Source organism: Danio rerio, chromosome 1 (genome assembly GCF_049306965.1).
Source record: "Danio rerio strain Tuebingen ecotype United States chromosome 1, GRCz12tu, whole genome shotgun sequence".
NCBI classification, from domain to species: Eukaryota; Metazoa; Chordata; class Actinopteri; order Cypriniformes; family Danionidae; genus Danio; species Danio rerio.
In genome coordinates this window covers 15,700,019-15,723,920 of record NC_133176.1, presented here as the reverse complement: position 1 = coordinate 15,723,920, position 23,902 = coordinate 15,700,019, and the positions used below count along the sequence as shown (strand labels likewise).

General features: G+C 36.7%; 2 protein-coding genes across 2 annotated transcripts in view; one reads left to right on the top strand and one right to left on the bottom strand.

Moving 5' to 3' along the window:
* The first annotated feature begins 714 nt into the window (after positions 1-714).
* Positions 715-23,520, top strand: wfs1a (Wolfram syndrome 1a (wolframin)). Its single transcript, XM_690160.11, has 10 exons — positions 715-841; positions 2,325-2,879; positions 8,223-8,299; positions 14,328-14,472; positions 14,606-14,779; positions 16,017-16,094; positions 17,403-17,557; positions 18,599-18,736; positions 18,859-19,547; positions 21,770-23,520. The coding sequence occupies exons 2-10, from the start codon at positions 2,330-2,332 to the stop codon at positions 22,947-22,949; spliced, it is 3,186 nt and encodes a 1,061-aa protein (XP_695252.6). The 5' UTR covers positions 715-841; positions 2,325-2,329; the 3' UTR covers positions 22,950-23,520.
* The window catches only part of ppp2r2ca (protein phosphatase 2, regulatory subunit B, gamma a), a 43,321-nt gene continuing 33,666 nt past the window's right edge, over positions 14,248-23,902 (bottom strand). Inside the window, exon 10 of the mRNA XM_073911386.1 lies at positions 14,248-15,640. Within this exon, the coding sequence (XP_073767487.1) occupies positions 15,622-15,640 (19 nt within the window). The 3' untranslated portion in view covers positions 14,248-15,621. The remainder of the gene's footprint in view (positions 15,641-23,902) is intronic.

The following is a 23,902-nucleotide window of genomic DNA, read 5'->3' as shown; positions in this document are numbered from 1 at the left end:
GTGTTGTAAGGCTATGTTTTAGCTGTTGAAAACTTATTTGTTTATATTAGGCTAGTTGTTTTATTACAGCATCTACAAATACAAAAGCATATCATTTCAAGTACTTTATTATATATATATATATATATATATATATATATATATATATATATATATATATATATATATATATATATATATATATATATATATATATGAATATATATACTATCATTTTATTTATCTGGTTATTTATCATATTAACTGAAGTAACAGCGATAAAAATCGATTCGAGTCGCTGAGATCAATAAAAATCTTCAAGCTGCTATAGTATAGACTCTATGCCATAGAGTGCTACAATTATAAACACATAGAGCACTGTTTTAGAGTTAAAAAAGTATTTCTCATCCCTTCATTGACATCTAGTGGCTGCCCATCAGTTCTGTTAAGCATGGTGTTCCTTCACTAGATATTTTTCACTTTACCATGATCAAGAAGGACTGTAATTATTATTATTTTACTATACTCCAAGTTTACCCGTTAATCCTCCGCCAAAGCAAGACTGCGTTCGTCACGCGAATCCAAAATAAGTGCGATGACAATCCTTTTAGCAATGCAGCGCACCCCTCGACTTGCATCCAATCAGACAGCGGATCTAGTTGATTGACATTTGAATAATCCAATCGACGCTCCGTTTTCTAGAGTTATGGTGGGCTTTAGCCACTGCAATACCTTAGTGGGGCTCTGGTTTCTCATGGTGGTTGTGTGTGGACAGGATCGAAACCTTTTAAACTCATTTAAGTTTATTGTACTACACAGTATGTTGTGTGCCTGAAGACCGTCTGTTGCTTCATCTTAAAGAGTAAGTTATATTCAGCTTTCCGTAATTTTGAGAGATAAATAAATGCTTTTAATTCCAGACCAGTTATTTTCTAAGGTTTATTAAAACATGCTATATGGAAGTAACTGTCACATACAAAATAAATAAAAGTACTTTATACAATACTCATACAAAATTTTGTCTTGGATATAACACGTTTAACATATATCTGTTAAACCAGAGAGTGGTTATTTATATAGCCGAAATAAAATGTGTAAGAAAGCCATCTTGCATAATTTATCTAACGGAGAATACAGAGAATAACATATTCACTAATAACTTTTTGTAAATATTATTTTATGGGTCAAATATAAGCACATATTTCATATATCATTTAGTTGGCTGCATCAAATTTACAAATTTTATATATATAGAAAGTAAATGCAAGGTGTCTAGTATAAAATTACAAATAACATAGAGTCTTTAATTGTTAAATGATTTAACAAATAATGAAATTCTTCTTCTTTTAAATATACCTGACAATATTAGTCTTTTTTCACTGATCTAAAAATAATACTTAAACGTATGACACTCATTATTTTTGGCTCTGTAAACACAAACACACACAAATCAATATACAGCGGAGAAAATAAGTATTGAACACTTTTTTTGTCCAGGGAATAATGTTTTTTAAGGAGCTGTTGACACCCAAAACCCCAAACAATACAACTATAGAAATAAAACAAAATAAAACAAATCTGAAAAATGAGTTGTGTAATAACAATGAAATGACTCAAGGAGAAAGTACTGAAACATATTTAATACTTTATATAAAAGTCTTTTTTGGTGATGGCAGCTTAAAGACGCCTCTCATATTGAGAATAAGGTCACATGAATTGCTCAGTGTAAAAGTGGTTGCAGTGTAAAAATGTTTCTGTGGGTTTCGTCTGTCAAATCTGATCTGTATTTTGGATTCAAGTAAAGTGATTGGCTGGTCCATTCTACAGCTTGATTGTCTTTCTCTGAAAGCATTTGAGAGTGTTTTTGACTGTGTTTTGGATCATTGTCTGGCTGAAATGTCCACCCTGATCTCATCTTCATCATCCTGATAATGCAGATGTTGGACTGAAGCATATTTATTCATAACGAGGAAGGGCAGAAGATTGCTGAAGAACTACTGAGAGATTTCAGCTGTCTGGGCTTTACTGCCTTTCTACACTTCACTTTCTTCATGTGTTCTATACTTTCCTCATGCATGATTTAATTTTATTACGCATAAGTTAAATTGTAAACTAATTAGATTTGTTGTGTTTGCATATATGGACTTCTTTACCAACATCTGGGGAAAAAGTTCAAGTCAACAGCACCTTTAGGAATATGTTTTCTGAGAAAAATGGTGACATGCTCAATACTTATTTTCCCCGCTGTATGCTAAGAAGTTAAGACGTTAATCAATTGTTTAAGAGTACATGAAAGAAATAAGAGTAAGTGATGAAAAACTGTTATGGTGTTTGTTGCCTTTTAGGAAACATGGATCTTAATGCCAACCCACCATCATCTCCTGAGACATCCAAGGAGAAAAGTGCAACCCATAAACGTCTCAACCCTCCCGTTCCAGCCACCAAATCCATTCCAGGCACAGAGACGGCCGGTCCTCCTCTCTCCAAATCAGGCAGCCTAGAAAAAACATCCCCTTCTTCAACTCTGGATACTAAATTAAAACACGGCAGTGTTAAAACCTCAAAAGTTCCAGCTAAACCAACACCTGAGAAACAACCCACCCCTGCATCATCACATATCATCTCTAAACCTGTTCCATCTATGCAAGCCCCAACATCATCAAAAACAACACAGCCAATATTATCTTCTCCCAATGAACCATCCGCACCAAGCATTGCCATTTCCGCTGACCCACCCCCACCTACAGCTCCTCCTGAGGGCTTAACGTCCACCACCAAAACACCTGCATCTGACTCCGGTAAACTTCCCCGCCAGCGGAGCTTTTTGGCTGCGGCACAAAAGGTGATGATGCAGGAGAAAACAAGAAAGGCTGAAGAACAGGCCAAAGCTGAAGAGTGTGGTGAGTGAAGCTTCTGCATGTTGATGAATGTGTTTTAAAAAAATCAAGGACATTATATTAGTCAATTAAAGATTGACAGACACACTTATTATTTGTAACCTCAAGTGCTTCCAAACCTTGATGTGTTTCTTTATTATGTTGACTACAAAAGTAGACATTCTGAAGAAAGCTGAAAACTGGTAACCATTGACTTCCATAAAGGAAAACCTAATTCTTTGGAAGTCAATGGTTATTCAGCATTCTTCAAAATATCGTCTTTTGTGTTCAACAGAAAAAAAGTCAAATAGGTTTAGACCAAAACAAAAAATTAAGTGTGAGTAAATGATGACAGAACTTACAACTATTAACAACTAGTTCATCCAAAAATGTTCTTATCATTATCTCAATCTCAGATGGTTTTAAACCTGTGTGAGTTTATTCCTCTGTTAAACAAAAAAGAACGTATTTTGAAAAATTTTAGATGCAGCCACTGACAGTAGGAAAAATTCATTCAGTCATTTTCTTTTCGGCTTAGTTCTGGGGTCGCCACAGCGGAATGAATCGCCAACTATTTCAGCATATGTTTTATACAGGGGTTGCCCTTCCATGCTGCAACCCAGTACTGAGAAACATTCATACACACTCATACACTATGGCCAATTTAGCTTACCCAATTCACCTATACCACTTGTCTTTGGACTTTGGGGGAAACTGGAGCACCCTGAGGAAACCCACACGAACACGGAGAGAACATGCAAACTCCACACAGAAATGCCAACTGACCCAGCCAGGGCTTGAACTAGCGACCTTCTTGCTGTGAGACGATCATGCTACCCACCGTGCCACCATGTCAACACCAGTAGGAAAAATATACAATGGAAGTCAATGACTACCAGAGTCCAACATTCTTCAAAATATCTTCTTTTGTGTCCAACAGAAGAAAAAAAAAAGTAAAATAGGTTTAAAACAAAAATGAAGGGTGAGTAAATGATATTACAGTTTTGGCTGAACTATTTATTTAAAAAAAAAAGTAAAATCTTAAAGGGATGGTTCAGCCAAAAATGTAAATGTTCTTATAATTTTCTCAACCTCAGATGTTTCTAAACTAGTATGAGTTTATTCCTCTGTTGAACCAAAAAGAAGGCATTTTGAAGAATGTTGAATGCAGCTACTGACATTACAAAAAAGACACTACAGTATAAAAGTCAATGGCTACCAGACATTTTTCAAAATATCTTCTTTTGTGTTCAACAGAAAAAAGTCATATAGGTTAAGAACAGAAATGGGTGAGTAAACAGGGATAGAATTGGTTTAGGATGAACTTTTTATTAAATACATTTTAAAATCTTACAGTAATAGTTCATCCAAAAATGTAAATGTCCTTATCAATTTCTCAACCTGAGATAGCTCTAAACTTGTATGAGTTTATTCCTCCGTTGTTCCAAAAAGAAGGTATTTGAAAGAAGATTCGATGGTTAGATGCAGTAATTGACATCCATAGTAGAAAAAACAGATACTATGGAAGTCAATAGACCAGAGTCCAACAAAATATCTTCAAACAGGTTTAGAACTAATAAAGGATGAGTAAATTAAGATTATTTTTTTTCAATTTTGGCTGAACTATTTAATACTTTTTAAAATCTTAAAGTGATAGTTCTTCCAAAAATGTAAATGTACTCAGCTTTTTCTCAACCTCAGATCTTTCTATTCTTGTATGAGTTTATTTTCTCTGTTGGATCAAAAAGAAGGTAATTTGAAGAATGTTGGATGCAGCCATTGACAATAGGGAAAAAATACTATGGAAGACAATGGCTACTAGATTCCAACATTCTACAAAATATCATCGTACTCAACTGAAGAAAACAGTCAAACAGGTTTAGAACAAATAAAAAGGTGAGTAAATCATGATGGAATTTTTCAGTTTTGGCTGAACTATTTAGTTAAATACATTTTAAAATCTTAATTTGAATGTTCAGTCAAAAATTTTAATGAAATGATCATTTTCTCAATCTCAGAAGAGTTTCTTTCTCTGTTAAATCAAAAAGAAGGTATTTTCAAAAATGTTGGATGCAGTCATTGACATCCATAGTCGGAAAAGAACATATTGTGAAAGGCAGCTACCAGAGTCCAACATTCTTCAAAATATCTTCTTTTGTTTTCATTATTAAAAAAAGCATAAACATTTGGAACAAGTGACATGAAGTGAGTAAATAATAAGATAATTGTCTTTTCTGGAGGGTGAACTGTCTGATAATGTGCTGACGGCTCATTATACTATTCCCAGAGTTTTACATTTTACTTTTTGTAAATAATTTTAGAAACTATGTCAAAAAATAAAGCATCCTTATTGTTTTTGATAGTTTCGCATTATCTTTAAAGACACTTAATATGAATAATATGTATCACGCTAAAGGAGTGCTCATGTGAATGAGGGTCACCAGTGAGACATTCTAGTGCTGGTGGCAGATGCTGGAGTGTGCTCGCTTTATTTTCACCAAGAACATAAAGACTATTTTTATCACCAACTAATGGGCTTCTGAGGACACGTCTGCATGAGGACATCTGTGCTCAAAAAATAGATTCCCCTCTCATTTCAAAATCAGAGGGATACATTTATTTACTGGTGGTCTGGTTTTGCCTTTCTAGTTTGTTTTTGGCTTATAGTGTCAGATAGTAATGGATATGTCAACTCTGAATTTGAATTCAATTTATTAATGGCATGAATTAAGACAAAGAATCAAATAAAACAAGCCAGTTGGTAGAAAAGTACACATACATGTAAAGAATGCTCTGCAAATGTCTTGAACTTTTCAAGTGTAACTCTAAAAAGCGTAAGTCCATGATTTATTAGTTCATTAGTAGAACATTATATTACTTTTAGCTAAAACTCTGGTCCTCGCTGATTCATAAAATAGATTCATGGCTTTAAAACATACAGTGCTCAACATATATGAGTATATCCCTCACAAATCTCTCATTTAAATCTCTCCCGCATGGGAGTCGGTTGCTCTACCAAGGAGGCTAAAGACCATGGCCTCTAGTGTCTGTCGCTAGAGCACCTTTAGAGCTCAGAGGAGTGAGGTTTACCTGCACAGCACTTACTAGCTGGCCTCTGCTACACATGCATTAGGCTAGTCAGTAGCCACTGAAACCAAATCTGGAGCTTATCTAACAAAATAACTTATGATAACGGTGCAAAATTGGTATACACCCAAATTTATATGTTAGATAAAAATATGAAATAAAAATATTCAAAAAGAACAAAACTGAAGAGAAACAAAACATTTTAAAACACGATATTTTGCATGAATTTGAGTGAAGTTTCACAAACTAATTTCAAGAGGAACAGGTGATATAATCGACTACAGCTGATCCTTATTACTAATCATTAGCTAGCCTCTCGGATCATACCAAAATGACTATAAATATCCTGCCTAAACTTCATTCCCTATCTTCGATTTGGAAGATCTGGCGACCAATGGTTCATGTTTTGATTGAGCCAGTCGGTACTCTCTGCGCGGAGTTTGCATGTTCTCCCTTTGTTCCTATGGGTTTTCCCTGTTTACCTGTTTCCTCCCGCAGTCTAAAAACCTGTACATAAGCCAATTGTAATAACAGGCACAAGCACTTAACGATTAACCAAAGTATAGGTAAAAAACTAACTGGGGGGCCCTCGAAAAATACCTGATCTTGTATCACTCCTAATGCTCATTGACCAGGCATGCAGGAATCTTGGGCTCATATATCTCCGAGCTCAGGGTTCTCTCCCGGGACAGCATGCCAAACCTGCTATTATAAGCATTATCTAAGTGCAAACTCTTGAAATGTATTATCTTTCTATTTGTAAAGATGTTCTGTGACTAAAATATTATATTATCAATAAATTTTGTTTTAATGCACCAAAATATATTACCTATATTCACAGAAATGGATAAAATTATTCATTTTCAAAATGGGTTGTATTCATTTATGTTGAGCACTTTATAAACATGTACGCAGTGTCAACTCTTGTATGTCAACTTGCTAAGGCTGTATGATAATAATGCTGTAAATAATGCTCATTTTCATGCACAGAATGATCGTTTCAGTTAAAAAGACTTCAACATATTGTCAGAAGCCACAAAATGCTTTAGTCTCTATATTTTTTCTTCTGAAGTACTGGTAGTTATTGCATTTATTTTTTTGAATTATCATTGACCACATTTTCAGCTGAAGGTCTTGTTAATGAAAAAATATAAGATGTTACCAGTGGTGTGAAATAACAAATTACAAGTACTCAGGTTACTGTAATTGAGTAGGTTTTCTCAGGAATTGCACTTAAGTAGTCTTAAAAATGTGTACTTTTACTTTCACTTGAAGACATTTTAGTGCCGTATCTACTTCTACTCCACTATTTTCCTTCATTATCCTTATTATTATTTATTATTTATTCATTATCCTATATTTATTATTTATTTTGTCTATGGCAAGGGTAGGGAACCTATGGCTCGGGAGCTACATGTGGCTCTTTGACCAAAAATGTGTGGCTCTCCAGCTGTCTCCCTTCATTAAAAAATTAAAACTGTCACTAAAAATTAGTTTCCTATTGAAAATACAATTAAAATGACCTTTTTATTGTATATTTTTTACAGCAAAATGAATAAGAATAAAAATAAAATGACATTTCAATGCGCATGTGCAGCGCTGTGGATTAACTTGAATCGGATATCAATAAAGGTTATGCAACTTCCATTTCTATGTTAACCTTGCGCACGTAAATTCAAACCACATTCATGAGTGCTGATGGCGAAAAGTAAACGATTCTATAAATTAGCCTTTCTTAATCCATGCACTTAATCAACATGTGATGCTTATGCTTCTCTAAAAAATGCATTTGCCAAAAAAAAATCAGAAATGGCTCTTTGGCCAAAAAAGGTTCTTTACCCCTGGTCTATGGTAATTTGCTGAAGTAGAATAATCAGTAATGTGATTCAGAGACAGTCTAGCCTCCATGTCATTGATTAGAAAAGGATTCATGTCTGCTATAGGATGACTGAAACTGCCAAATGGCCTTAAATAATAATTAAAGTGTGCTACAGAATGTTACATTTTCACACACTTGCACAAATTGAATGTACTGTAAATGCATCAAGCTTTCACTCACTACTCTTGAGCACTTTTAAAAGGGCTACATTTTCCTCATACTTTGAGTAATATTTACAAAATACTTTTGCTCTACATTTTAGGGTAAGTAGGTCATATATCGAATGGCCCAAAGGTGACTAAAATAACTGCAAATGTATATATTTGAGTGAACTTTAAGATTTCAGTTAGTTTAATATTGTGTTAAAACAGAGTTGATTTTATTGCAAATTTGTTTCCTAGATGATATGGAAGACGATCTGCCTTTTGAGGAGCTCCTGAAAAAAGCTGAAGCAGGAGACCCTAGAGCACAGAGTCGAGTGAGTACATGAGGATTAAGTTAAAGCGATGTTGACAATTTTCATCTTTTTATGATCTAAAATTAAATGAAAATGTGAAGTTGATCATAAAGTTTATGAATAGGTTTATTTTGAAAAATATGTTGCATTTTATCTGATAACATACTGTGAATTAGGCTAAATGCAAATATAAAGAGGGCGTTAAATAAATGTGCAAACACCAGTAAACTGACTCAATTAAAACATTCCTCTGTGAAATTTGCATCTACAATGGACATTCCTGCTGAGTCACAAACTCTAAAGCTTTAACTATGACATACACTCAATTTTAATGAAATATTTTCACTAATTTATACAGGGAAATCAATTAGTGAGTAAGTATGCAGAAATGGGATTTGGTACAATGACAAACAAAATTAAGTACATGCAAGTTTAGGCAAACTCAATTGTAATCAAAAAATTTAAAGTCTAATATTTATTAATAATATTAATTTATTTCCTTTTTAACATTTAATTACGGCACACGTATGCTGTTACAGTTTTGCATATTATTTATTGTCTGCTGGATCTGCTATAGAAACTTTACTACTATTTACTTTTTCACATCCTAATTTTGTTAAATAAACATTTTACATTTTTTTAAACATACATTAAAGCATTTACTGTAGTGTTGACAGTAAAGACAGAAATTCATTTCACAGGGAACCTTACTGTGCATATGACAATAAACATTTTGAGTCTTTAAAAAAATACTCCACATGACCCTTTTATATACATTACCTGACAAAAGTCTTGTCATCGATCCCAGCTGTAAGAGCAACAAACAATAACTTGATTTCTAGTTGATCATTTGGAAATGTGGCAGAAGGTAGAATTTTCCAATGAGTCATCTGTTGAACTGCATCCCAATCATCACAAATACTGCAGAAGACCTATTGGCATGGACCCAAGATTCTCTTAGAAATCAGTACAGTTTGGGTTACATTCAGTATGTGGGCATGTAAGAGATCTGCAGAGTGGATGGCAACATCAGCAGCCTGAGGTATCAATACATTTGTGCTGCCCATTACATTACAAACCACAGGAGGGGGCAATATTTTCATCAGGATAGTGCACCTTCTCATACTTCAGACTCCACATCCAAGTTCCTGAAAGCAAAGAAGGTCAAGGTGCTCCAGCACTGGCCAGCCCAGTCACCAGACATGAACATTATTGAGCATGTCTGAGGTAAAGTCAGACCTTACCATACCAATAAAAGAATTAAAAAAAAAAAAAAAAAAATCGAGGCATGATCATATTTTATTTTGGTAAAATAAGCATAATCTAGAGGCTTTTGTCTTTCATATCAGCCACTTCTGATTCCAAATCATCCACTTGAAGTCAAGTTATTATTTGTTGTTCCTAAAACTTGGAAAGGCGACAAGACTTTTGTCAGGTAGTGTATAAGACTGTATTTCCAATGAGTTCACAATCCAGCATGTTTTAGAGATTTTTCTATTATTGTGATATTTTTAAACCACTGTTTTACATTTTAAGGTTACGACCTTGTCTTCCCTTCCAGGGTTTCCGTTGGGTATTAAAAAGTCTTACATTTTAAAAACAAAATTTTAGGCCTTAAAAAGTTTTAAATTCCCTGAAATATTGGCTTGTAGATCTAAAACAAGTATATTTTCATCTGTCCCTGTCTCCAGCAGTCCATATAAAAAAAACTTTCAACCAAACTCCTTCATGTTTTTGTTTTGGAAGAGAAGTTAGGTTAAAACATGTGTAAGTATACAACTAAGCTTTGCTTGTTTTGACACATTATTTAAAATATGTGGCAAAGAAATAACTAATTAGACAGTTTTTTTGGATGAGGCAAGTAAACTTTTTTCAGCAGGACCAACGGGGCCATTCGAAAAATTCAGTGTTTAGCCCTGTATAAGTCCGAAATTTCATTTATTACAGTCTTAAAATGTCTTCAGTTTGATGTTGTGAAACCTGCAGAAACCCTGCCCTCCTCTTACCTTTTGGTGGCCTCACACTGTGACGTCACTGTTAATTAGTTAATTTATATATTGAGGATTTACAGTTGAAGTCAAAATTATTAGCCCCCCTTTGAATTTTTTTTCTTTTTAAATGTTTCCCAAATGATGTTTAACAGCGAAAGGAAAATTTCACAGTATGTCTGATAATGTTTTTTCTTTTGGAGAAAGTCTTATTTGCTTTATTTCGGCTAGAATAAAAGCAGCTTTTAGTTTTTAAAAAAACATTTTTGGGACAAAGTTATTAGGCCTTTTACACTATTTTTTTTTCTCTCTATAGTCTATCAAACAAACCAGTGTTATACAATAACTTCCCTAATTACTCTAACCTGCCTATTTAACCTAGTTAAGCCTTTAAATGTCACTTTAAGCTGTACAGAAGTGTCTTGAAAAATATCTAGTAAAATATTATTTACTGTCATCATGAAAAAGATAAAATAAATCCGTTATTAGAAATGAGTTATTAAAACTATTATGTTTAATAATGTGTTGAACAAATCATCTCTCCGTTAAACAGAAATTGGGAAAAGAAAATAAACAGGGCCGCTAATAATTCAGAGGGGCTAATAATTCTGACTTCAACTGTATAACTGAGTTTTTGTAAAGAACGGTACTTCCTCTGGTGGACCGTTATTTCCCAGAGAGGTCATTTTGTTCTAACTCTCTTGTTTTGCCATCTTATGTTTTTTTTTTTTTTCTTTACAGAAGGCTGAATTTTGTTGAGAAAGAATTTCTAATTTATTTCAAATCTCTACACATTTCGTTATTCCTTCAAATAAATGTTTATTTCAAGGGGAAAAGAATATTATCTATATCATTTTACAGCTGTTTTTTCACATTTTGGCTTTAGTAAATCCTGACAGGTGCTAACTTTTAGTAAATTACTGATTTTTAATAGTATTAAATGTTAATGGGGTGACGCGGTGGCGCAGTGGGTAGTGCTGTCGCCTCACAGGAAGAAGGTCGCTGGTTCAAACCTCGGCTGGGTCAGTTGGCATTTCTGTGTGGAGTTTGCTTGTTCTCCCCGTGTTCGTGTGGATTTTCCCTGGGTGTATTGGGTATGCTAAATTGGTCGAAGTTTAAGTGTGTGAATGAGTGTGTATGGATGTCTCCCAGTGATAGAAGGGTATCCGCTGCATGATAACATATGCTGGATGAGTTCTCCTGTGAAATTTGGATCATTCTGCAGATTAATAAAGAAACTAAGCCGAAAAGAAAATGAATGAATAATTAAATGTTATTGGATGCTATGTAAATCTTTTTGACCTATATAACGTACACAAGTGTCTGTAATTTTATATGATTTTAAACAATCTACAGTGTATTTTGCGGTACAGATTAAATTCTGTAGTGTGTCTGTCTCAGTAGTTGACATGTCCTTTCTAGCATGGTCATGAGTGTGTCTATTTTCAGCGTCTGGAAGCTGAGCCCGGCCTCAATATAACTCATACACATTCTCACACATACACACACAGTCAGAGCAAACGTGTCTGCATATACAGACTGCTGGCATACATACTGCAAATGCATACATTGTACCATGAGTCCTAACTGTTCTTTTTACTACAGCACCATTACCTTGTGTCAATCACATTTGCTTAGTTATGAAGACATCAATGCATAAAGCATTATGAGAGAAAAATCGAAGGGATCAGCCAAATATTTGACAGCATATTTGACTTTCTGTTAATGATTTGGCATCTGTGAAGGTGTCGGTAAAGTCACACTGTAAACATCTTAGTGTGGTTTGATAATCAGGGTTTAGTGTTTAAGCTAAGATTAGATATGGATACGCGTCTAGCTTTGAGCCTCTGGGATATTGGATCACTTCTTATTGTTAATCAAAATGACATGGGGAATGATGGGTAATGTAGTCAATTCTGCAACATGTTATCATAAATAAAAATAAAAGATAAATGCGTTGTTTCTAACAAAAAACATAGATCAAACAGCATTTCTCAACCCCGGTCCTCACGGCCCACTGCTCTACATATTTTCTATTTGCCTTTCTTTTTTTAAATTTTTACTTCAGATGCTTGCTCAAATTCAACCAAATGCCCTGCAAAGTGGACTCCATGCAATATTCCACCATGATTTTAGTTTGGCATACGGAGCATATATGTATTATTCGAATGACATTTTAGTGTGTGATATGTAAATTTACTGTATATTGCATTTAATTATAGAGTATGTAATGTAGACGTCACTCTTATCTTAGAAGACACTGCAGGCAATAGCAGTATGCAAATTCATGAATGAACATTCTGAAGTGAAACCAAGTTTAATTGTGCTCTGGTAGAAAGCGATATAAGAGACAAGGGAGTAGGGAGCAATGCACATTGTTTAGGGACCTAATTCATTCATTCATTTTCTTGTCGGCTTAGTCCCTTTATAATACGGGGTCGCCACAGCGGAATGAACCACCAACTTATCCAGCAAGTTTTTACGCAGCGAATGCCCTTCCAGCCACAACCCATCTCTGGGAAACATCCACACACAAATTCTCATACACTACGGACAATTTAGCCTACCCAATTCACCTGTACCGCATGTCTTTCGACTGTGGGGGAAACCGGAGCACCCGGAGGAAACGCACACGAAGGCAGGGAGAACATGCAAACTCCTCACAGAAACGCTAACTGAGCCAAGGATCAAACCAGCGACTTTCTTGCTGAGAGGCGACAGCACTACCTACTGCGCCACTGCTTTGCCCCTGTTTAGGGACCTGTCAAACAGAAAATCGTTCATGCATAGAGCTCATATACACTACCTGACAAAAGTCTTGTCGCTTATCCAAGTATTAAGAACAACACATTATACCTTGACTTCTAGTTGATGACTTGATATCAGAAGTGGCTTATATGAAAGGCAAAAGCCTCTAGATTATGCTTATGTAATCAAAATAAAATATGACCATGCCTTGATTTTTAATTTTTTAATTAGGACAGGTTAAGGTCTGACTTTGCTTAGACAGAAATAATGTACAGTATAGAATATATAGTCATGGTGCAGTGGAAAAAAGAATTAATATTGTGTATGAGCCCTATGAGCTGGGAGGACTGCATCCATACATCTCTGCAACGATTCAAAGAACGTATTAATAAAGTCATCTGAAATGGCAAAGAAAGCATTCTTGCAGGACTCCCAGAATTCATAAAGATTCTTTGGATTCATCTTCAATGCCTCCTTCTTCATCTTTTTCCCAGACATGCTCAATAATGTTCATGTCTGGTGACTGGGTTGGCCAAGCCTGAAGCACCTTGATCTTCTTTGCTTTCAGGAATTTTCAATGTGGAGGCTGAAGTATGAGAAGGAGTGCTATCCTGCTGAAGAGTTTGCCCACTCCTGTGGTTTCTAATGTAATGGGCAGCAAAAAAATGTTTTGATATCTCTGGCTGTTAATGTTGCCATCCACTCTGCAGATCTCTCACATGCCCACATACTGAATGTAACCCCAAACCATGATTTTTCTTTCACCTAACTTGACTGATTTCTGGGAGACTCTTGGATCCATGTGTGTTCAAATAGGTCTTTTGCAGTATTGGTGATGATTGGGATGCAGTTCAACAGATGATTCATCTGAAAAATCTACCTTCTGCCACTTTTCCAAATGATGAACCCGACAACAAGACTTTTGTCAGTATATATATATAGAACTGGTTATCTAAATCAGGTGTGTTAAATAAGAGAGGCATGAGAAATATGAAGATCAGTGGGGTGTGAGGACGGGGATTGAGAAATGTTGAAATAAAAGAAACAAACTGATTTGACAATTACCTGCTTCTGTATTGACCTGCTGACATTCTCTTGCATCTCAGACATACTTTCCATTTTCTGTTGGAACATGTTTTCATATAAGCAAATTACACCAAATAAATTAAAACAAAAATCTAACAAAAAAGCACTGAATTCATAACAAAAAAGTATAGTAATGTATATTATATAATCTGTTTGCTTTAGCTAGGTAAATACTACATTAAAATGGTTTTGTATCATGTTAATAATGTATAATCTGTGTGCTTTAGCTCGGTAGATACTACCTTAAACTGGCAGAAGAAAAAGATGCAGAGAAAAATAACCTCACAGCTGTCGAATGGTTGATGAAGGCTGCAAAACAAGGCCGAAGGGATGCAGCCAAACTACTTCAGAAATGCTGGATACAAAAGAAAGGTAAGGAGAAATCTGAGGATGTCTTAGCTACACCGGGTTTCAGTACGGACAGTGTAATCTTAGGATTTGTTGTAATTGATACATTGTTGGTCAAAATCACAAATGTATGCGTTTTCTCGTTCTCTGCTGATAGGTATTACAGCAGAGAACGCACAGGAGGTGAGATGTCTGTCTTCAGAGAGTAAGTTTGAGCAGGCAGTGAGGAGAGCAGCCATGACCATGTACTGGAAACTCAATCCCGACAGAAAGAAGAAAGTAGCCATGTCTGAGATGCTGGAGAATGTCAGCCAGGTCAATACTGTACCAGGTAATCCATTTCTTTCTTTTATTTAAAAGGCTCTACAGTATATGCTATTTTGCTTTGAACTTCCTGTATTGTGTAATCTTGGTGTTAGAGCATGAAAATCTGCATTTACAAAGAACAAAGTTTACTCCAAAGCACTACTATTGCTAAAATATCTTGTTATTAAATTTAAATAATTCTCGCTGGGGCTGAGACTGGCAGCTCATTTGCATTTAAAGAAACATATATGAAAACAGCATGGTGTATGAGTAATAGATCAAATAAGTTGAGCTGGCATATTATGACCCCTTTACTAGCAGTATTTTTAAAATGACATTTCTGACCAAATGTTCATTCATTTATTAATTTTCCTTTGGCTTAGTCTCTTATTTATCCAACTCAGGCTCATTCTGAAAACGTACCTCTATATACATTTCTGGAGCCCGCAAAATATTTCAGAGGAGGTACGTTTTTTGCTGTTTTTTTTTCTTCGCAAATCCACCAGAGGTCACTGTGTACGCTTTTTGAGCTCTCAATTTTCTCACACCTGCTGTTCTCACGAAAACACAACGGAGGCTGCTGTTGACCGACTGAATAACTGATCGACTGACCCATTCCACTCTTTCACTAAACCCAACCAATTGTATTGATTGATCCGCTCACCCACTTCCCTAAACCCAACCAACAGTTTTCAAAAGCATTCCAAAAAAGACGTTTTCAGATTTTAACACATTCTCACTCTGTTATTTACTTGTCTATTTTATTTTTTGGATTCTGTTTTTGTCTTACCTGCTTTCCGGACTCGAACACCGTCATCATGGTCAACTCCTCTCTGCGTCTTAAGTCTGCCGTCGTACAGGGCGAGTTTACGGGACAATCTGGTAACTGTTGGAAAGCAGTTCATATGGAGGTAAGCAGTGAGTTGGTAAGCGGGAAAAGGAATTGCGTCATACTGCCCTTTAGCGTTCATTTTAAAAATGAAATGCAGTCTTATGTAACTCTTGATACATAAATCACGATCTCCAAAAACGTATTAGAGCTACGTTTTCAGAATGAGCCTATGTTGCATTTATTAAGGGTAACCACAGCGGAATGAACCGCCAACTATTCCGACATACGTTTTATGCAGCAGATGCCCTTCCAGCCGCAACCCAGTACTTCGAAAGACCAAATGTTGAATTCAGTAATACAGTATATGGTGTTGTACCTCTGATTAAGGAATCAATTTAGTTTCTTAGTATTAATCACATCATCCTAACAGGTGAAGCTTCTGTATGTGGTGTAGCGCCCAGCATTCAAACTCAGAGGAAAATCCTGGAGACAATGGTGTCCAATGAATGTAAGTGTACAAATATTTTTTTTCTGTTATCATCAACAGATATTAAAAAAAGACTTTTTAAGCTTTTGTTCAACTCTTTTGAACTTTTTTTTTTTTAATTTTGAAGATAAAATATGTTTGAAGCCATTCGTTTTCAATGTGAACAAATTTCCTGACATTTTATCCTACCGATTGTACTACAGCAATACATTTGAATAGTTCTAAGTTTGGGGTTAGGGTTTATATTGCGTCATCAAGATGTGATACCTACACTACCTAAAAAGTCTTGTCGTCGATCCCAGTTGTAAGAGCAACAGATAATAATTTGACTTCTAGATGATCATAAGGAAAAGTGGGAGAAGGTAGATTTTTTCCAGATGAATCGTGTTGAACTGCATCCCAATCATCCCCAATACTGCAGAAGACCTATTGGAACCCACATGGACCCAAGATTCTCACAGATTTTCAGTCAAGGTTGGTGAAGGAAAAATCATGGTTTGGGGTTACATTAAGTTTGTGGGCATGTGAGAGATCTGCAGAGTGGATGGCAACTTCAGCAGCCTGAGGTATCAAGACATTTGTGCTGACCATTACATTACAAACCACCGGAGAGGGAAAATTCTTAAGCAGGATAACACTCCTTCTCATACTTCAGCCTCCACATCAAAGTTCCTGAAAGCAAAGAAGGTAAAGGCGCTCCAGGATTGGGCTGCCCAGTCACCAGAAATGAACATTATTGAGCATGTCTAGGGTAAGATGGAGGAGGAGGCCTTGAAGATGAATCCAGAGAATCTTGATGAACTCTGCGTGTCCTGCAAGAATGCTCTTCGCCATTCCAGATGACTTTATTAATAATTTCATCATGGGAGTCACCCACAATAATAATTCTGTTACCACTGCAACATGACTGTATATTCTATGCTGTGCATTATTTCTGTTAAGTGACAAAACATTTGTCTCAGCAAAGTCAGACCTTACTGTCCTAATTAAATAATTAAAATTAAGGCATCGTCATATTTTATTTCGTGAAATACACATAATCTAGAGGCCATTGACTTTCATATAAGCCACATCTGATACCAAATCATCAACTAGAAGTCAAGTTATTAATTGTTTTTCCTAAAGCTTGGATAGGCGTCAAGACTTTTTTGGTATTTTTTATTAAATGTATGGTAGTAATGACCTATGATGTGGTCAGGCTGCTACCAATCAAAAGTCCAAAGAAAGTTTTCCTATAAACTTTGTTTCAGATCACTATAGAATGATACTCTCAATGATGTTAGTGTGAATGCACAGATACTCATAACAGCCAATCATTTCTTTTTACAGCTAGCTCTAAATATGTGGATGTGGAAGATTTTGTGGAGATGACAAAAAAGTTCACAGAAGGCATTTCCCGTACTCCCACACTAAGCCCCTCTGGTGTATATGCAAATGAAGAGGAGGGGATATTACATAAAAGCGATGTAGCCAGATTTGATAAGGTGAGTGCTACACTGTAAAAAAAAAAAAAAAGCATTCAAAGTCTTAAAATGAAGATTATTGGAGTATGTTTTACTTGAGAAAAAAGGGTTTTGTAATTCAAAATTGTATGTTTTAATCCTATCTCTTGCGTTATCTTGTGTGGCTATCTGTCCTTTTTATCTTAAAAAATCTGTATTTGAACATAATGGAAGTCAAAGCAACTCAGAGTCATTTGACAGTATTTTTATTTTTGTGTTAACCCTAAGTTTCTGTGTAATTTAATTGGCTAAAAGCAGGTGCCAAATAATAGCTTATGCCGAATTGAGACTGCATGATTTAGCTCCGATTTTGACTTTTTGACTCCGACGGGTTTTGAGAAATCACAACAAATGCCTGAAATCACAGAAAAATTAGTGCTCGTTCACGCGAGTAACAATCACACAGTGTGAACTATCAAAGATGCGATCTGAGAGAATTGTAAATTCTTGCAAAATATCCGGACCTGTCCACAATTCAAAATCATGCCGTGTGAAATGTGTTCTGATTGAAAATAACATCAGCGATTACCTGCAGCCAATGAGAGAGCAGCATCCAGGCCAGTGTAAAATTGAGAGAGGAGTAATGAAGGTATAGACCACAATATCAAAAAGCATGGCTTCGGTTCAGAAAAAGGCTTTTTGGGGCCTATTTGGACAAAATAATATCTAGTGGATCTTAGACAGGAGCAACTGTGTCTGTTTGACTTGTCATCTGAGCAATACTAAAAACGGGTTGAAAAAGAAAAAAGTAAGGAGACAAAATGCTAAATGCTAATAGTTTGTTGTGGGACGTAGTGTGCAGACTGAGACAAAGTTGTTGGCAGTGTGAATACAACAGCATTGGAATACTACCCTAGATAGTCATGCAGGATTAAAACATCTGTGATGCAACTACTTTAAAAATCGTGCAGTCTGAACTCGGCATCACTGTCCTTGGTTACAAATCAAATTAAAATCTTAAAAAAAGAGTGTAATGGTTTCAAATGAGCTGCAAGACTTAAACGTTCTGCTATTTTCAAACAGGAAAAAAACGAAATGGCTCCTGTTACTCATAAGCGCCAACGAAAGTCTAGCTGGGGAATGAGGAGCAGTGGGTTGATGCTGACTACCAGACGCAGCGATGCCATGAGGAGAGCCCTGGACATAAAAGCTCACTTTTTGGTGAAAAACTAATAAACAAACTTGATGTAGAAGTGACTGATATTCACAATCATCATTAGTTTATTGAAGTTTTACTTCAAACACATCACACACAGATTTAAATGTTCATTCTTTCACTTTAGGGTCTGCAATATCCTCTTCATGCCATTATTGATATGAAGGAACATTTAATTGACTGGGCGTCTCGTGCCGGTGTCCAGTGGCTGAGCACTATTATCCCGACACAACATGTCAATGCCCTTATCTTCTTCTTCATCATCTCCAATCTCACCATCGATTTGTTTGCCTTCGCCATCCCGCTCCTCATCTTCTACCTGTCCTTTATTTCCATGGCCATCTGCACACTGAGAGTCTTCCAGAGCAGCAAAGGTTGGGAGAACTTCCGTGCCTTTACCGCGCTCCTCACACACTTTGAGCCCAGCCTGGATGTAGAGCAAGCGGAGAACAACTTTGGCTGGAACAACCTGGAGCAGTACCTCTACTTCATGATATCGGTGTTCTTTGTGATCTTCACGTTCCCAGTTGCAGATAAAGGCTGGATCCCATGTTCAGAACTGTCCACCGTGGCCATTTTCTTCACAGCATTGAGCTACATGAGCCTGAGTCCATCTGCGGCAGCCTACGCAAGAAAGGCACTCTTCATTGAGGTGGCTTCATCTCTGTGTGCATTGACCAGCAGGTTGCCAAAGGACATGGTGACGGCCAGAATGCTGGGACAAATTTTCACAACCATCCCTCTTGGGGAATCATTGGTGTTGGAGCTCAGTGTGCCCTGTGTGCTCTACATCTACCTGTTTTATTTGTTCTTCAGGTGAAGGCTCTCACATACACTTATTTAAGCCTATTTATTACATCTTGGAATGCTTGTCAGCTGATTGGTTAGACAAGTCCTTCTTGCAATTTTGGCATAATCTCATTCCTCAGAATGCACAACCAATCAGAATGAACAGCAGTGTGTTATATAGCACTTTTACTTTTAGTCACGACTGGCAGGATACGGTCAAACTACTTGGTATAATAATATAATTACAAATTTAAGCAGCACAACAAGTTGTTTTTATAACTCAAAATCAATGGAAGTGAATGCGACGAGAAGTCTAGTAGATCAATATTACAACTAATATGAATCAGCATGTGTTGATATCAGCATGATTCTAGTATGAATTACCGTGTATCTAGAGTGTTTCAAGCAAGAATTAGCATGTTAGTATTAAAGATTCCCATGTTGTTAGCAAGAATGACCATGTTCATTACATGAATTAACTTGTTTTGAGCATGGATCTGCATGTCTTTGCCATAAACTAGCAAGAATTAGCATGTTGCTATCAGTTTTATAACATGAATAAGCATGTTTCTTGTATGAATTAGCATTTTGATAGATTCTAGGTGGTAGTTATAGTGAATGAGACCAGAAACCAGTCTTGAGCCAATAAGTTTCCAATGGTTTTGCCTGCTCTTACTTGAAGAAAAAGGTCAATACTAAAAAATGTGTATTAAGTTTTGCCAAAAATAAAAACATGGCACTGATGTAGTAGATCATTATAACAACTAATATGAATTAGCATGTGCTGATACTAGCACGTTTCTAGTATGAATTACTGTGTATTTAGTGTGTTTGAAGCAAGAATTAGCATGTTGGTACTAAAGATTCCTATGCTGTTGGCAAGAATGACCATGTTCATTACATTAACTTGTTTTGAGCATAGAGCTGCATGTTTTTGCCATGAACTAGCAAGAATTAGCATGTTTCTTGCATGGATTAGCATTTTGATAGATTCTTGGTGCTAGTTATAGTGAATGAGACCAGAAGTCTTGAGCCAATAAGTTTCCAATGGTTTTGCCTTCTCTTACGTGAAGAAAAAGGTCAATACTAAAAAATGTGTATCAAGTTTTGCCAAAATAAAAAGATGGAATTGATGGAGTAGATCATTATTACAACTAATATGAATTAGCATGTGTTGATACTAGCATGTTTCTAGTAAGAATTACTGTGTATCTAGAGTGTTTCAAGCAAGAATTAGCATGTTGGTACTTAAGATTCCCATGCTGTTAGCAATGACCATGTTCATTACATGAATTAACTTGTTTTGAGCACAGAGCTGCATGTTTTTGCCATAAACTTCCAAGAACTAGCATGTTGCTATCAGTTTTATAACATGACTTAGCATGTTTCTTGCATGAATTAGCGTTTTGATAGATTCTTGGTGCTAGTTATAGTGAACGAGACCAGAAGTCTAGAGCCATTAAGTTTCCAATGGTTTTGCCTGCTCTTACGTAAAGAAAAAGGTCAATACTAAAAAATGTGTATCGAGTTTTGCCAAAATAAAAACATTGAATTGATGTAGTAGATCATTATTACAACTAATATGAATTAGCATGTGTTGATACTAGCATGTTTCTAGTATGAATAACAATGTATCTAGTGTGTTTCAAGCAGGAATTAGCATGCTGTTAGCAAGAATGACCAAGTTCATTACATGAATTAACTTGTTTTCAGCATAGAGCTGCATGTTTTTGCCATGAACTTGCAAGAACTAGCATGTTGCTATCAGTTTTATAACATGAATTTGCATGTTTCTTGCATGAATTAGCATTTTGAGATTCTAGGTGCTAGTTATATACATAAGATGAAAGCCTGAAGACCTTGAATTGGGTGTTAATTGTGATTAACTGTTTAAAAGTTTTGACTGCCTCAAAGAAAGTTAATGGGATGTTTTGTAGTTTCAGCCATTTTTTTTAAATCTTATGTTTGATTAAAGCTTAGTTGTAGATCAGCTTAAAGCAGGGGTGTCCAAACCTGTTCCTGAAGGGCCAGTATCCTGCAAAGTTTAGTTCCAACCCCAATCAGATACACCTTGGCTACCTTATCAAGCTCTTACTAGGCTTTCTAGAAATATCACTGGAGGTGTGTTGGGGCAAGTTGGAGCTAAAATCTGCAGGACATCGCCCTCCAGAACCAAGTTTGGATTATATATTTTGATACTGATGTTTAAATATCATGATCAAACCTACCTCTTTTTTTGCTGTTCATAGTATGGCGCGCATGAGGGGCTTCAGAGGGACGTACTGTTTCCTGGTGCCGTACTTGGTCTGCTTTGTCTGGTGCGAGTTCTCTGTGGTTCTGCTTCGGAACTCCACCACCATCGGCCTGATCCGCACTTGTGTTGCCTACTTCCTCTTCCTGTTCGCCCTACCAGTCTTAATCATGGGTCTGATAGCTTTGCTGCTGATTCAGCTGATTAAGTGGTTCCTGGAGTTAGAGTTAACGAAGATGCTGGTGACCCTGGCAGTGTGTGCCGTCCCTGTGACACTGCGACTCTGGACTCGATTTAGCCTCTCAATTCTGAATGTCTTCCGCTCCATCACCCACCGAGGTCCAGTCAAACTGATCCTCCTGTGCATCACTACAGTGATTTTACTCTGCGGCGTCTATGTTTATAACGCTGAAGGCCTCAAGGTTTATAACTCCACACTCACCTGGGAGGAATATGGCACACTGTGCGGCCCGCAAGCCTGGAAAGAACGAGGAATGGCTCAAACGCAGCTCTCCTGCAGCCATCTGGAAGGCCATCGTGTCACATGGACCGGAATATTCCGTTATGTTCGTGTAGCAGAGAAGGAAAATGGAGCTCAGTCTGTTATAAACATGCTACCGGTGTTCATGGGCGACTGGTTGCGGTGTCTCTACGGTGAGGTTTATCCGAAGTGTGAACCACTAAACAATACATTTCCGATCGTGAATGTTACTCAAGTCACCACAGGAACTGTCAACACAACAATACTGATCCTAAGGCAGGAAGAGGAAGAGTTATGTCGGATAAAAGCTTATGCTACACACCAATGCCACGTTAAACGTTTTGACAGTTACCGTTTCGAGGTGACGGTTGGCATGCCGGTGGATGGTGTCACAAAAGTGGACAATCCAGCAGGTGACATTCTCTTAATGGCAAGTCATGAATTCAGACAAGTGCTGCTGAATCTTAACCCAGGCAGCATGGTGGAGTTCAGCACAAAACTGGAGGGAAAATTGGGTAGCAAACTACCTGCGTTTGAACTGAAAGCCATACACTGCCTGAACTGCAGCTCGAATCTGGTGCCTGAGGGACGACAGGTCAAGATTGAGCGCAACTGGAGGAAGAGCATGCTTAAAGCCATTAAATTTGCATTTGACTTCTTCTTTGCTCCTTTCCTTTGTGCTAGGATCAACGTGTAAAGAAGATGTACAATCACAGTGGCTGCATCTGAAATTGCATCAAACTATACTAGAAGTACCCGGACGACCTATTACTTTAGGCAAGATTCTGAAGTGCGCATCCGATGAATGCTACACTATCCCATAATCCTTCGGCAGAGAATTTATGAATACAAGTGAAGCGACACAACTAACGTGGGTAGGTCATGTGATTATGACAAAATGGCAGATGTAATACATCCGAGTTCCAGTCATACTACCCACATTCATACTGTATAGAACAGGGGTGTCCAAACTTGGTCTTGGAGGGCCGGTGTCCTGCAGATTTAGCTCCAACTTGCCTCAATACAGCTGCAAGGATGTTTCTAGTAAGCCTATCAGAGCTTCATTAGCTAGTCCAAGTGTGTCTGATTGGGGTTGGAACTAAACTTTGCAGAACACTGGCCCAGGACTGAGTATGGACACCCCTGGTATAGAACATACTTTCCAAAAAGTCAAATATAGTACCTACTGAGTAGTGGGCGATTTCGGACGCAGCCCAGTGAAAGTGTTCAAAGTGAGATTAAAGCAACAGTTTATCCGAACATGAAAATTCTGTCATCATTTACTCATCCTCCCACTTGTTCCAAACCAGTTTGATTCAAATCTTTGTTAGGACATTTTAAAAATTTGGTTGAACCTTCCCTTTAATTCTAAATGGTTGTGCTTACTGCAGTCACAGTTTGCACATTTAACAGGCAACATTTAGCTTTTATTATTACTTTTAATCAAGCTAAATTTGACATTTGTAAGCTACTTAAAGATCTTACACTCACTGGCCACTTTATTAGGTACACCTTCTTAGTTTCAAGTTGGACCCGCTTTTGCCTTTAGAACTGCCTTGATCCTTCATATAAATTCAACAACGTACTGGAAATATTCCTCTGAGGTTTCAGTCCATATTGACATGATAGCATCACTCAGTTGCTGCAAAT